The 16,237-nt window shown below is 38.8% G+C and overlaps 1 protein-coding gene across 1 annotated transcript in view; it reads right to left on the bottom strand.

Moving 5' to 3' along the window:
- The window catches only part of AOPEP (aminopeptidase O (putative)), a 259,513-nt gene that overhangs the window by 153,011 nt on the left and 90,265 nt on the right, over positions 1-16,237 (bottom strand). The window contains exons 7-9 of the mRNA XM_070742785.1: positions 11,317-11,423; positions 2,301-2,403; positions 533-640 (exon numbers count right to left, since the gene is read on the bottom strand). Of these exons, the coding sequence (XP_070598886.1) occupies positions 533-640; positions 2,301-2,403; positions 11,317-11,423 (318 nt within the window). The remainder of the gene's footprint in view (positions 1-532; positions 641-2,300; positions 2,404-11,316; positions 11,424-16,237) is intronic.

Genomic DNA, 16,237 nt, shown 5'->3' with positions numbered 1-16,237 from the left:
CGGAAAGGGGCGGCATACAAATCCAATGAATGAATGAATGAATGAATGAATGAATGAATGAATGAATGAATGAATAAATGCCTGGGGAGGACGAAAAACAGCTTCCCCCGTCCCCAGGAAGCTCTCTGGAAGCCAGAAATGACCTGTTTTCCAACTTCTTGTGGGCCCAGTAGGCTCATGTTTTGCCCTCCACAAGCTCCAAAGGCTTCCCTGGAGCCAGGGGAGGGTAAAAACGCCCTCCCTGATGCCCCTGGAGGCTCTCTGGAAGCTAAAAACGCCCTCCCAGATCCTCTGTCCGAGCCAAAAATCAGCTGGCTGTCACACACATGCACATTGGAGCTGAGCTAGGGCAACAGCTCATGTGCCAGCAGATATGGCTCCGCGTGCCACCTGTGGCACCCGTGCCATAGGTTCGCCATCACTGCCTTAGTCCATTTCCATGAATGACATCAGAGATTAATAAGATATTGTAATAAGACCTTTCCAAAAAAACTTTTTGATATGCCTTCAGCAAGAAAAAGTGCAGAAATACCTGAGAGAGTATCAGTTGTCCATGGAATGCATGCACGTATTTCCATAAAAAAGCAAAATATGCAGCTTCTCCAATTTTTTCTGTGAAGGTCCGAAGTAAGAAATAGCCCTAGAAGAAACAGGACAGTTCTCAGTTTCAGATCTGCCCTGAAGTTAGCAAAATGACTACCATAACAATATCTTACATGGTATCTACCTGGACCTCATCTGGCCAATAAATTATGACAATGGAACTTTACACTCTGTCATTTCTGATTTCTTTAATTTTTTGTTATTGTTTTGGATTTTAGACTGTTTATTGCTAACTGGTTAACAAAAACAATCTGTGAAATAGTTCTGAATTATTCTTATCAAGAACATTTAGATAATTATGCAGGCAATCCTTGGCTTATGATCACAATTGGGACCAGATTTCCATCACCGAACATGGTGGTTGTTAAGTGAATCTGGTTTCGATATTGACTTTGCAATCACATGAACCTGGGATGCTGCAAATATCATATATGCATGTCAGTTGCCAAGTTCCCAAATATTGATGTCATCAGAATTAGTGTAGGCAATGAGGAGCTTATTGGGCTCACAGTATGGTTCTTTTTTCCTTTTTTTTTAAAGAATAGGGCATGATTATTTCACTGGGTTCACAGTAATATAAATTAGAGTAGGGTAAGAAGATTCCACTGGATTTACAATGATTTATTAGAATAGGGCACGATGATTCCACTGGGTTTATAGTGACATAATAACCAACTCTCCAGAAGATAAGTTCAAGATACAGAAGGATCTTGACAGACTTGAACATTAGGTGCTATCAAAGAAAATGAAATTCAATGTGAAAAAAGTAAGGTTCTACATTTAGGCAACAAAAACAAAATGCACAGGTGAGGGGGATATTGGAGTCCTAGTGGACAACCATTTAAATATGAGCCAGCAGTGTGCATCAGCTGCCAAAAAAGGCAACACAGTTCTAGGCTGCATTAACAGACAAATAGAATCAAGATCAGGTGAAGTGAACTTTATAATGCCTTGGTAAGGCCACACTTGGAATATTGCATTCAGTTTTAGTCACCACAATGCAAAAAGGATGTTGAGATTTAGAAAGAGTGCAGAGAGGAGCAACAAAGATGATTAGTGGATTAGACGCTAAAACATATGAAGAACAGTTGTAAGAACTGGGTATGTCTAGTTTAACAAAAAGAAGGATTGCGGGAGGCATGATAGCAGTGTTTCAATATTTCAAGGGGTTGCCATAAAGAACAGGGAGTCAAATTATTCTCCAAACAACCTGAGAGTAGGACACGAAGCAATGGCTGGAAACTAATCAAGGAGAAATTTCCTAACAGTTAGAACAATTAATCAGTGGAAAGGCTTACCTCCAGAAGTTGTGAATTGCTTCAACACTGGAAATTTTAAAGAATATGTTGGATAACCATTTTTCTGAAGTGGAGTAGGATTTCTTGCCTAAGCAGTAGGTTGGACTAGAAGACCTCCAAGGTCCCTTCCAACTCTGCTATTCTATTCTATTCTATTCTATTCTATTCTAATCTTATTTATTTATTTATTTATTTATTTATTTATTTATTTATTTGATTTGATTTGTATGCCCCCTCTCCATAGACTCGGGTCGGCTAACAACACTAATAAAACAGCGTATGACAAATCTAATGTTAAAATAACTAAATCTATTCTATTCTTTTCTATCCTAATATTGGCATATTGCATTTCTGTTCATAAAACATTTAGTTTCCAATAAGAGCATTAAGCATTCTGACCTTTAGGTAGTGAACCTGCATGAAGACTTTTTCGGCATTGAGGCCATGTTTGACTACAGAAGAACCAGATTCAGTCACTTTGCCTGTTTTCTCTTTGTTTGGCCTGAAAGGGTAAAAAACAGTAACATCATTTTGGATGAAGTGACAGAAATATATTTATTATTTCATAAAGTTTAATTATCAAAACACCTGATTATAAACAGGAACGGCATAATTTCTGATTCAGAGAAAAGGACTCTGAATATTATAATACATGGACTAAATGGTATGAATGGATAAAGAAAAGAATGACAAGAAGGATGGGAATGTAAGATTTGACAATAAGAACAAGTGATGTACAAGTTATATAAGTATTAATATTAAGGTACAGTATATAATACAGATGTGGATCTGTTTAGAAATATTAAGATGTGGAAAACATAAAAATCAATAAAAATATTTTTTTTAAATATCTGATTCACAGACTTGGTTTTAAAACCTCTGGGGAAAATATTATTATTATTATTATTATTATTATTATTATTATTATTATTATTATTATTATTATTATTATTTATATATCCCACCACAAGCCTTAAGTGTTGACCACATGATTCTTGACAAATGTATATTATATGTATACTGAGAGCATATGCATCAAAGACAAATTCCTTGTGTTTACAATCACACTTGGTCAATAAAGAATTCTATTCTATTCTAGTCTGAATATCTGATTCACAGACTCAGTTCTGAAACTTCTGTTCAATGAAACTCTCTTCGTGGAAAAGTAGTGCAACCATACAATTTTCTATTGCAATATTGCATGCATGGCTAAATAAACAGCTGACACTGAACTGATAGCCCAGGTTAAGCTGGTGTGAAGCTACTTCTCTTTTCTCAGACATTATATCATATCGTGTGGCATCCTGCTAAGATATATTATACAGACAGGATTGTCACATCATATCAAAGGGAAATGAGAAGAGATGGAAACATTCTAGAAAAGAAAAAAAACAAAACAGGCAGACATTTTGATTGCTTTTATCCAGACTTCACTTTAGCAGCTCACAAGGCCATACCTATCAAGTAAAAACGTCTTATTGTGTCTATGTCTACCATGTTTTAAATGTGCCAGGTTTCTCCTCATTTTTCTTCCATTTCATTAATTTCTTCCTTTAAAAAACAATGACATACTATGTTTTGGTCTCCAAATTTTCATTCAGGAGGTCTGCAATATCCTCTACCAGTTCTGATTGATTAGATTCTTCATCGATTAATTATCACTCCCTGTAGCTCTGCCAGAAATGCATTCATGTACAGAATTTTTATACTAGCCATATCATTAAATGATTCTGTTTACAACATACCCTGTTTCCCCGAAAATAAGACGTACCCCGAAAGTAAGGCATGTCAAAGGTTTTGCAGAATTTGCTAATATAAGGCACCCCCCCCATAAATAAGGCATAGTCAAGTTTACATATGGTACGGTGGAAAAACATACGGTACCATTCAAAGCTGTTCATAGCGGTACCGTAATAATGTGGTGTCCCCTGCTGGCCCCTTCCATCGCTTTGTACCGTCCAGTACAGCAGACACAGTCTGCTGCTGTCTCACTGCCATTACAGTCTCCACTACAGTGCGTAGACTGTAGTTCCTCTGGTGGCCAGAAGCTGCAATAGCAGAAGTATACTGTTGTACCATATAAGTGCCGTCGTTTGTGTGTGTGGGTGCCATACTGACAGGTACCGTACCGTAATCAGTGTACGGCACACTTTCTTTGGGGGTGTCAGCTTTTCTTCCTGTGAATTTGTCTTATTTGAGAAATATAAGGCACCCCCCGAAAATAAGACGTAGCACAACTTTTGGAGCAAAAATTAATATAAGACAGTGTCTTATTTTGGGGGAAACACGGTAGATTTAAACACACACACCTTATTCTGTTTCAGTTCAAATGATAACATGCTACAGTGAAGCATTTATATACGTTCTCATGAAAGCTGGTTTCTATACCAGTAGTCCTCAATGTATTACAACTTCAAAGTTACAAAAGCATTGAAAAAAATAACATGATCATTTTTCAAATGACTATTAGGCATCCCCATGGTCAGGTGATCAAAATTCAGGCACTTGGCAACTGGTGTGTATATATGACAGTTGTAGCGTTCCAGTTCATGGGGTCACCTTTTGCAACCTTCTGACAAATACATCACTCACTGTTTTTGCAAACAAAAAACCAGCAGCAGTACATTACATTTATTAGCCAATAAATTACACCAAGTTATTTTAGCTTATCTCGTTGTCTTTTGATACTGGGAGCTGCTCCAATCCCTTTATCTACTTTATTTCTTCTTTCTGTACAGTTTCCAGCATAAATAACGGCTGAATGTTGGTTTTATGTTATATCTTTTGATATTTATATGGCAATATATCACAAGTTTTAATAGTTGAAAAATGCTATTACAATTGAACTTATTTAAATAGCTGCCATCAATGGCAGGTTACACTCTGTAAGGGAATCTCCTATGTATATTTATGTGTTTCATCTTATTTCTCAAAAAAATTAAAACGGAATTGAATTGAAAGGGTACAGAAACTTACAAGGTCCAATTCTATTCAGAAATCCAAACTGAAGCATTTGGCTGTCCATCTTCCAGAGTTAGGCCTCTATCCCAACAATCCATACACACACACAAACCTGTAGACACTGTAACGAAAGCAACCACCACCAATCACTTTGTCAATCAGCAACTGTATGGAGGATAATGATAAGGCAGCCTCTTGTATCCACATCTATTATCAAATGGCACTGTTGGAAATATAAGAATTGAATTTGCTTATTTAAATGGGAAGGGTAGCTAGACATGTTGGAGGTGTGAATCCAACATCACAGGCTGTTCAGTGCCTTATGATCTATTGATAACACTGCTTTGTACAGGATAGATAGAAGGTTAAGGATAAACCTGTGCCCCTTATTCCCCCCTCTTATTCACTATCACTCTGCCTGATGATAGTCTAGGATGGAGCTTCTCAATATCAACAAATTTAATGATTTCAACTCCCAGAATTCCTCAGTCAGTGTGGGTGACTTCCTTCAACCTTTGCACTTGCACAAAGCATATAGTCTTAGGTTCTCCTCTTCACAGGATATAACTAGCTAGATGTAGGCTTGGCCTAAAAATATGATGCATGTCCTGTACATCAATCTCCTTTCTATTATAATTATAAACCCAGCTTCACTATTTCTTGCTGGACTTGAGATTTATGCTTTCAGGAGCATCCATAATGCTTGAACAGCTAACATGAAGCCCTTCATGGCATCGGGCCAGAATATCTCCGAGACCGCCTTCTGCGGCACGAATCCCACAGAGTTGGCCTTCTCCGGGACCTGTCAACTAAACAATATCAGCTGGCGGGACCCAGGGGAAGAGCCTTCTCTGTCGCAGCCCCGACCCTCTGGAACCAGCTCCCCCCGGAGATTAGAACTGCCCCCACCCTCCTTGTCTTTTGTAAACTTCTTAAAACCCACCTCTGCCGCCAGGCATGGGGGAACTGAGACTTCTCCCTTGGGCCTATACAGTTTATGAATGGTATGTATGTTTTCTTTTTAATAAGGGGTTTTTAATGACTTTTAATTATTACATTTGTCATATATTGTGTTATTATTGTTGTGAACCGCCCCGAGTCTACGGAGAGACAAGGAGAGTAGGCATGCTGATGAGCTTATTCATGCCTTTTCTTGATTCTTTTTTCTTTGAAGACATTTCGCTTCTCATTCAAGAAGCTTCTTCAGAGCTGAAGCAGCTTTTTGCATGAGAATTGGAACACCTTCAAAGAAAAACAAAAAAGGCTAGTTGCCTCTTGAAAAAGCACCTTTGGGATGCTCCGGTGAAAAAGTGTCCATAATTTTTGGTGTTGATGATGACCTTTAAAGCCCTACATGGCTTCAGAGCAGAATACCTACGGGATCGCCTTCTGCCGCATGAATCCCAGCAGCCGATTAGGTTCCACAGAGTTGGCCTTCTCCGGGTCCCTTCGACTAAACAATGTTGTCTGGCGGAGCCTAGGAGAAGAGTCTTCTCTGTGGCGGCCCCAGCCCTCTGGAATCAACTTCCCCCGGAGATTCGAACTGCCCCCACCCTCCTCACCTTCCGCAAGAACCTGAAGACCTATCTATGTCGCCAGGCACGGGGTAACTAATGTATCCCCTTCTCTGACCATTAAGAATTATGTGTGGTTATGAATGTACAGTATTGATTGTTTTTTAAGATAACAGGTTTTATTGCTGTTGTGAGCCGCCCCAGGTTTTCGGAGAGGGGCGGCATACAAGTCTAACAAATTATTATTATTATTATTATTATTATTATTATTATTATTATTACTATTACTATTACTATGGTCATGCTCAGGTGTAGGTTCTAACTTATTTCACTGCCGGTTTGCTTCCTTCCACACCACATGGGCGTGCCTCATGGGCGTGGGCATGCTTTGCGCATGCATGTGCAGTGCCAAAAAAAATAAATCAATTTTTTAATTAAAAAAAGCAAAAAACAAGATGGCGACACATGTACAGTGCCAGAAATTCATGCACAGAAGAAAATAAATCCAAAAAAATTCAAAACATCAGAAAAAAACTCAAACAAAAAAGATATGCGGTGCCCACGGATTGGCACAGATCAAACAGGTTCCTGTAACATCACTGTAATGTCACCAAAAGCTTGCTACCGATTCAGGAGAACCAATCCAAACCAGGAGGAGCCCACCTTTGATCATGCTGCGCTCTCTAAATGTAGCCCTATGCTAGACAAAAACAGATTTTCACCTTTGAATCTTAAAGGCAGAAGAGACCTAGCACTTAGGTTCCAACATGGGGAGAAGTTGATAATGAATTCCTTGCACACAATCCTTGTATGAAAAGTTTGGTTTTCAAACGGGTAGTTCGAAAACCAATGCGGAATGAATTTCAGCGGATATACTGTTTTAGAATAAAGCCCTACTCTGCACAGGGACTTCCTATACACAATTGTCTAGACTAGAGATTTGGGCTGCAACCTTATGTGAAGCATTACACATAAATACATGAATAGCAGTATACTCCAATCTGAATTCCATGCATAACTATGCATGCTATTGGAAGGCTGGAGTCATTCCATAGAATAATGAAACACAAGCAAAGCCAACCATGAATTAACTTATTTCTCTGAACAATTTCATAGAAAAGTTTATACTTTTAGGACTTGGAGTATAAGCACGGGTAAACAAATCCAGCTTCAGGTCAGCATTCAAAAGTAATAGAATCAGTATGTTTTAGAACCAATCAGTGAATTACACACACATACACACACACACACACACACACACACTCACACACACACACACACACATGTTTTTTAAATAAGTCTTCCACATGTTAATATTCTCAGTTGATATTCTCTATGATGGCTCTGCAGAAAAGGGGTGTTGGTCTTACCTGATATACCTCTTCACTAGGGTGGAACTATCATCCAGGATGGGCTGATCTCATCCAATCAGCTGCAGGACTGAGTCTGCTAATTTGAATTTGAGGGCTCTGTCTTTCCTGGAATCCCCAATTATGACAAAGCCAATGAATATAGACTCAACGTGGCCTCTTCAGGGAGTTTAGGTACTCACAGACAGGGCGAAATCAGATGTGCCCAGCGAACCTTGGGTGAGGCTGGATGATAGTTGCACCCTACGAGAAGAGGCATATCGGGTAATACCAACACCCCTTCTCCATAGTGGGTGGAACTATCATCCAGGACGGGCACATACCCACACAGTCTATCCTTGGAAGGGATCAAGCTGGGCCCCTCATCGTGAGCCTTCATCGAGCATCCTCTGCAATACCCTGTGTCCAAATGATGCTTCTGCTGATGTGAAAGTATAATCGTATTATGATGGACAAACTGTAACAGAGTCGCTCAGGTAGCTGCATGGCACATCTCTGTTTTGCTCCGAAATAAACAGAACCGAAGCCTCTTGTTGATAATTGCCTTAGGTGAAACATGGGAGCATTAGACTCCCACAGGGCCGTCGATAGGGCAGTATTACCGGTACAGGTGTCACGGGCCCGGCCAAATTGAAAAATGAGGGGGCCCCGGCGAGAGTGCTAAGGAAGCTAATTGGATTCAGTTGCAAAATTGTTACAATCGGGAGCAGGCAAGAGCACAAGTCAGCAAAAATGCCTAATTTTCTCTGTTCTGCCTGAAGAGCTTCATAGCTGTTAAAGATGAAGTTTGGATCAGAGCTAATTTGGTATACATTTTGATTATGGTGTTAGGTTTTTTTCGAAATTGTTCCCTTCTAAGTGTGAGGAAAAGATGTGTTGCTTTGGAGTTGACATGTTTTTTGGAGCCATCTCGCCATTTTAGATTCGAGAAGCAAACACCATCCTGGATTCGAGAAGCAAGCATTCTGGGAAATAGGAAGATTTGAATATGCAAAGGAGAAGCTGTGTAGAGCTAAGGATTAAGGATTTTCAAAAAACAAACAACCACATCATATTTTGAGACTTGTGCAGAGAAGATCTGAAGCGGGAGTTTGTTATTTTAAATTTCACATTCTAAATTATATTAAATGCATACACAGTAATATCTCACCGTATGTTTAATAGATATGATAACATCCTAGGAAAAGAAGAAAGAATAAAGAGGAAAAAAAGGTGTTGCTCTTAGAGCCATGGACATGCTATTTGTTAAGAGACATTATACATTACACATTTAAAAGCTTAAATATATTGAGTTATGGAACTCAATAGCAGGTACATGTCTGAGAAAAAATCTTGGATTTTTTGCACATTTGCTTCATAATGTGGATTTGATGATACATGAGGGTATGTTCTTTTTTATAAAACAATTTTAAAATTTTGCAAACTTTGGAAAATGCTATAAGGAGATAGGTGGAGAGGTTAATGAGAAGAAGAGGGAAGGTTTTTTTGCTCTTCCCTCCTCTTTCTCTTCTTTTTTCTTGCACTGTGCTTTTTGCACCTATGGTGGAGTTTACTATAGTTTTAAACATTATTTCGTATAATTTATCTTCTGGTTACCTGTTATTTTTTGGTATTATTGTGAAAACAAATATTTTTCTAGTGTGATGCAGGAGTATTTTGTCTTTATCCTTTGTGCCATCTTATTGCTGCTTTTAATATTGTTGATGGCAAAATTAATAATATTTTGTTAATTTGGTGTATTTGCACTGTTCTGGTTATTTATTTATATGTATGTAATATGTTGATGTCACCTGAATATATTTTCTGCATTATTAACATATTATTAATCTGTCAAACAAGTGTACCTTGTTGTAGTGGCAGGGTTTAATTTTTTTTAAAGGTAAATTTAATACATAATTGGTATGTCGCAAAATAAAGTAGTTTTAAAATGGTGGTGGGGGGGCAGACACTTAGGCTGTATGGGGCCCCAAAATTCCTGATGGCGGCCCTGGACTCCCATGACAGAGCAAGAGGCAGGCCTTGTGCAGCTCGATGTCATAGGCGGCATGGACAACAGCTGCAGCAAATACAGCCGAAGTCCTCCCAGCACTCCAGCGATGATAATCGAGTAGCCATGGAACACTCATAATTAGCAGAGAAAGCCTTTGGAGCGAAGTGAGGAACAACAACTCAGCAGCAACCAGGGATGGATAAGATAAAGCCACATCCATCCAGTCTGAGGACTGAGTCATAACTGGGGATTCCAGGAAAAGGCAGAGCCCACAAATTCAAATTAACAAACTTAGTCCTGCAGCTGATTGGACAAGATCAGCCTATCCTGAATGATAGTTCCACCCACTGTGGAGAACAGAAATTTGTGGTTCAAATAAATAAATAATGGGAGAAAGGAAACCTTTTATTCTTTTCTGGAATCAAAATTTAAGATAGTTAAGTTTCTTTTTATGATTCCAGTAGCAACTTACAGCCGAAACATATATAGTCAGAAACAAATCTCACTGAGTTGCACAGGACTGCATTCCAGACATGGGTTCTTTAATTTGTCTTCACTATCCTTACATCACTTTGGCTCATTCAAATTTTCCTTGGGGGCGGGGGGGGGAATGCAATGATTTAATCTGATAATTTGGACAAATATAACTTATAAATATTGTTAGTACAGTGTACATGATTGTTAGGGATTGCCATTGTAAACTGCATATTGTAAACTACCAAACTTGTACTTAAAGAGTTAATATTCAAGGCTGTTTCGTCACTTCCTTATTGAGCTTATTATTTTGCTCGGTCATTTCCTTTACTTTATTTTTGCCTGAGATGGGGGAGTAGTGACCAAGCTTCATGCTTGTATAAGCTTTGTGCTTTTATCTATACAGTGTTCCCTCGATTTTCGCAGGTTCGAACTTCGCGAAAAGTCTATACCACGGTTTTTCAAAAATATTAATTAAAAAATACTTTGCGTTTTCCCCCCCTATACTACGGTTTTTCCTGCCCGATGACATCATATGTCATCACCAAACTTTTGTCCACCTTTAATAAATATTTTTTTAAATAAACTTTAATAAAGAAACATGGTGAGTAATAATCTAAATGATTGTTACAGGAATGGGAAATTGCAATTTAGGGGTTTAAAGTGTTAAGGGATGGCTTGTGATACTGTTCATAGCCAAAAATAGTGTATTTACTTCCGCAACTCTACTTCGCGGAAATTCAATTTTCGCGGGCGGTCTCGGAACGCATCCCCCGCGAAAATCGAGGGAACACTGTATTGTATTTTAGCTTCGTGCTTTATCTATATTGTATTTTAGCTCCGGTGCTTGTTATCTATATTGTATTTTGCTTTGTGCTAAATCTTTGTAATTGCTCAGTGCGTATTATTCTGTATTTTCTACGTGCTTATTCTGGATTGTTTATATTTTGTTTATATGTAAATAATACTTATTTAACTAAGTCTGTGTCTTGGCTTCATCAATTCTCTGCTCGTTATTGTCAAAGGTTTCATAGCATAGCTAACCGAGACAAGCCAACAAATATAACTTATAAAGACACAGCCAAAGTAAGCAGCCTGAACTATACCTTAAAACCTGCAGGTCCCCTTCTGAATTCTGCACTTCATCCATAAGACGGTGCCAGCGCAGCAAAGTTTTCAGCTCCTGTTGCTCTTTTGCTTCAGTGACTGTCAGCTGCTTAAGACAATAAACACACTGGTTCAGGGTCAAATATTCTCCTGATCCCCCTCCCCAACCAATAATTTCTGAATGGAAAGAGTAACAATGATGAATGATTAAGCGTAACAATTTCATCTGTGTATGCACAAACACATGCACCATACATTTAAATACGGTAAGACGGAGAATTACAGAGACTTTGCAGAATGAAAACAACTGTTCCAAGTATTAATTTGGGATGTACTTAGTTCTAATAACAGTTTATCTATGTATAAATAATATTGCTCTAGGGATCCCTTATGTCTTCAGGCTGCCTGGAAGATTTCTCTTTTTAGATAAATGCAAATTGTTGCTGCAAAGAGAGCAAAATTCTGCATGAAGAGAAAAACAGACAAAGCAACTTTAAACTCTGTTGTACATACTCCTGATCAGTTGGAGGATGATGAAGATATTGAGCACTCGGATTCAGATAGTGTTTATGAAGTAGTGGGGCCCCCGGGGTTACAGGTAGTAGAACAAGTGGCCAGCCACAGGATGGGGCTATGAGTTCAGGATCTAGAGAGGGAGAATCAGACGCCCGCTGGGTTAATCCTAAATTCAGAAGGATTCAGAAACGTAGAGAGCAAAGGTCTGGAAGAAGATATTAAGGAGAGGAATGGGTTAAATATTGTAGGGAGGTATTTGGCACGTCAGGGGGCTAGTGGAGAAGAAGGGTGGAGTTTCAACATTGCTGAAAATAAATATGGATGTGTTTTTGCCACGCTAAAGTAAGCCAAAGTATTTTGTGTTGTATTTAGTCAGTGCTGCTGTTTTGTAAAGCTATGTAGTTAGGAAATAAATCTTGTCTAAGTGAAGCAGGAAAAGGAATGTGAGAAATGCGGCTAAGAGAGAGATAACGGACCGAGTGATGTCTGGAATGTGTTGAAGTACAGGAGAGCAGAGAAATAAACGGAGTTGCTTTATTCATGAAATGATGCATTTAGTGAGAGTTATTTGTAATTACTAAACTTCTACCAGAAACCAGAACAAACTCACAGAATGTATTATATATATCAGGGGTGTCAAACTCAAGGCCTGCGGGATGCTTAGATCTGGCCTGCAGAGATGCTCTGAAAACAGTGGAGGACTGGCCTGCGGTAAAAAACATTTTCACTGGCAGAGGGCTACAAGAGGCCGTTGCAGGCAAAAACAAACATTACACCTTACTCATCCCCTCCAGCCCCCCTGAGGTCAAATACAACCCTGGTGCAGCCCTCAATAAAATCAAGTTTGACATCCCTGTATTATGTGAATGTGTATCTGTCTGTATATATTTATTTGTTATGTGTGTAAATCAACATAATGTAGTGGTTGAGGTAGGAGACCAGGAATTCCAGTCCTGCCTTAAATATGAAAGCAGCTGGATTATCTTAGGCCTGTCAATCTATCTCAGCACTAGGAAGAAGATAAGGGCAAACCACTTCTGAAATCTTCACAAGAAAACTGCAGGCATCTGTCCAGGCAGTTGTTAACACTGCTTCAAAGGCAGTGCTGGGTTAGGGTTAGAGTTACCCTAACCCCACCTCCTAAGTTTAAAGTTCTCTGATTTTGCAGGCAAAATAACTCCCCAAAAGAAAAAAAAAGAATGAATGGGGACGCACACCAAAATTTCAGCAATTGAGGCAGGTGTTCCAGTTATGACATAGAAACATAGAAGATTGACGGCAGAAAAAGACCTCATGGTCCATCTAGTCTGACCATATACTATTTCCAGTATTTTATCTTAGGATGAATATATGTTTATCCCAGGCATATTTAAATTAAGTTACTGTGGATTTACCAACCACGTCTGCTGGAAGTTTGTTCCAAGGATCTACTACTCTCTCAGTAAAATAATATTTTCTCACGTTGCTTCTGATCTTTCCCCATGACAGTTTGCAGAGTCAATTTGCATAGTCAACCTCAAGATGGGGATTTCAGACTGAGAGTTATTAATCACTGCTAGGTGTTACAGGCATCAAATTATTCATAGTATACTATACCCAAGAAATAATGGCCACTTTTTCAGTTCTGAAAGCATGAAGGCCACCCAAGTCTCAGATTTACATCCTGTCACGAATGGCTTGGCAAAGGGATACTGATCATTTTTTAAAGCTTCAAGATAGACTTCAAAATAAAAATGGAACTCAGCAATTGTACAGAATATAAGTAGAGATGTTAGCAAGTCTATCACCTGATCAAAGAAATTTTAGCAAGCTAATTTCATATTATTGGTCAGTTAATGTTATGCTCTCCAAAAAAAGAGAGATGTGGTGATTTTATCAGGTAGGTGTACAGATATTCTTTGACTTATGATCACAATCGAACCCAAAATTTCAGTTGTTAAGTGAGACATTTGATAAGTGAGGGTTGCCCATTTTTATGACATTTTTGTCACAATTGGTAAATGACCCACTGCAGTTGTTAAATTAGTAATCACAGTTATTAAGAGAATCTGGCTTCCCCATTGACTTTGCTTGTCAAATGGTCGCAAACGGTGATCACGTGATCCCAGGAGACTGTAACCATCATAAATTTATTTATTTATTTATTTATTTGGATTTTATTTTTTTTTTAATGCCGTCCTTCTCCTTAGACTCAGGGCGGCTTACAACATGTTAGCAATGGCACTTTTTCACAGAGTCAGCAATCTGGGTCCTCATTTTACCCACCTCGGAAGGAATCAACCTTGAGCTAGTGATGAGATTTGAACCACTGACCTGCAGATCTACTGTCAGCTTTAATGGCCTGCAGTACAGCACTCTACCTGCTGCGCCACCTCGGCTCTCTATGAGTCAGCTGCCAAACCTCTGAATCACATGACCACAGAGATGCTGCACTGGTGGCCAAGTGTGAAAAATGATCATAAGTCACTTTTCCCCCCAGTATTATAACTTTGAATGGTCACTAAATGGATGGTTATAAATTGAGGACTGTACTGCCTTTACTACAATATATTGGCTTTTTTATATCTCAGACAAGACACATTTCCAACATTAACCCTGTAAATGTGCTGTTCCGTGTAAAATAATAATTCTTCACAAATCTGCTATCCAGTTAACTAAAAACATTGCTAAATATTTTAAACATTTACTAATGGAAGAAATTAAATATTTCAAGTCCTGTTGTATAAAGATGTGCTCCTGTGTGCACTAATGCATGTTACATGTTCCACACAGAAGCTTGCCCGATCATACAGTGGCTGTAGAATAATGCTGTCAAGCTTTTAGAGTGACTATTTAATGAATTCTGAGTCTCAAACGTGTTTCTTTGCTGCTTGATAGAAACCAGCCCCAAATACATGATGTTTCAAGTCTGCTCCATGCATTTCGTTCACTCTGTTTAGTTAGAGAAAGTTTCTCATACAAAACTAGGCTAGTTTTCTGGCAGTGCCACATCTACTATTGCCATGCCATCTCAGCTTGGGACATTATATTCAAGTCACATCAAACCATTCATTCATTCATTCATTCATTCATTCATTTATTTTATTCGATTTTTATGCCGCCCTTCTCCTTAGACTCAGGGCGGCTTACAACATGTTAGCAATAGCACTTTTTTAACAGAGCAAGGCTATTGCCCCCACAATTCGGGTCCTCATTTTACCCACATCTATCTATCTATCTATCTATCTATCTATCTATCTATCTATCTATCTATCTATCTATCTATCTATCTACCTACCTACCTACCTACCTATCTAATATATAAGGGTATGGCTAGCTGATGAGAACAAAACAGCTTTTACCCACCTCCGAAGGATGGAAGGCTGAGTCAACCTTGAGCCGGTGATGAGATTTGAACCGCTGACCTTCAGATCTACAAATCAGCTTCAGTGGCCTGCAGTACAGCACTCTACCTGCTGCGCTGCCCCGGCTCAGTTTTTTAGCCAAGATAAAGACTCAGAAGGCTGGTTTGGCAAGTCTGCTTTTTGTTATACAACGGACAGTACTTCAATTAAAGATACTAGATCTTGGCTGTAAATAACCATTTGATTCCCTAAATGGTAGGGGGGGGGCATTTCTTGCTAACAGTAACAAAACACCTTGATTTCATTCTGTAAGAAAAGACAGATCACAAAATAATAGAGTTGGGTGATATGATAATTTTGGGAGAATAGTAGGCAAGCTTTTCCTTACATACATCTAGTGGCTTCAGAATTTTTGCAACCTAAGTATAATAGCCCTATTCTAGTGTATTTAGCCTTCGTTTTTCAAAAGGGGCTATAGAACAGAGTTGTCCAAACAAGCTAGTCCAAACAAGTTGTAATGTATTTATGAAAGAGGACCCATTATAATGTAATGTAGCTGGGTATTTATTTTGCACCAGTTAGAACAAAAGCAAAAATTAAGCATACAGAAAGAAATCATATGAGAAATATTTGCTGCATAAATCATATACAGGTAGCCCTCCACAATTGGGATCAGAAGTTCCATCATTAACAAATATCGTAACCAAGTAAGACATCATAGGACAGTAATGGCAAACCCCTTTTTCCTCGGTTGCCAAAAGAGCGTGCACACGTGCTATCGCGCATGAGGTTCACAATCACTGGTATAGGATCTCCTGCTTGAGTAGGGGATTGGACTAGAAGACCTCCAAGATCCCTTTCAGCTCTATTCTGATTGAACTGAATTGAATGGTTGCTTACTTACTGAATGGTTATAAGTTGAGGACATCCTGTAATCTCTGGGCCTCCTACACTGATGTGACCTATTGCTGAATTTTCACTGTCGCTACAATTTCAATTGAATAGGGAAATATGGGAAACCCACCTTTGCCGTCAGGCATGGGGGAACTGAGACACCTCC

The sequence above is a fragment of the Erythrolamprus reginae genome, chromosome 2, assembly GCF_031021105.1.
Source record: "Erythrolamprus reginae isolate rEryReg1 chromosome 2, rEryReg1.hap1, whole genome shotgun sequence".
In the NCBI taxonomy this organism is placed as follows: Eukaryota; Metazoa; Chordata; class Lepidosauria; order Squamata; family Dipsadidae; genus Erythrolamprus; species Erythrolamprus reginae.
Note: the sequence above shows the minus strand (reverse complement) of the source record. Positions and strands in the feature narration are given on the sequence as shown.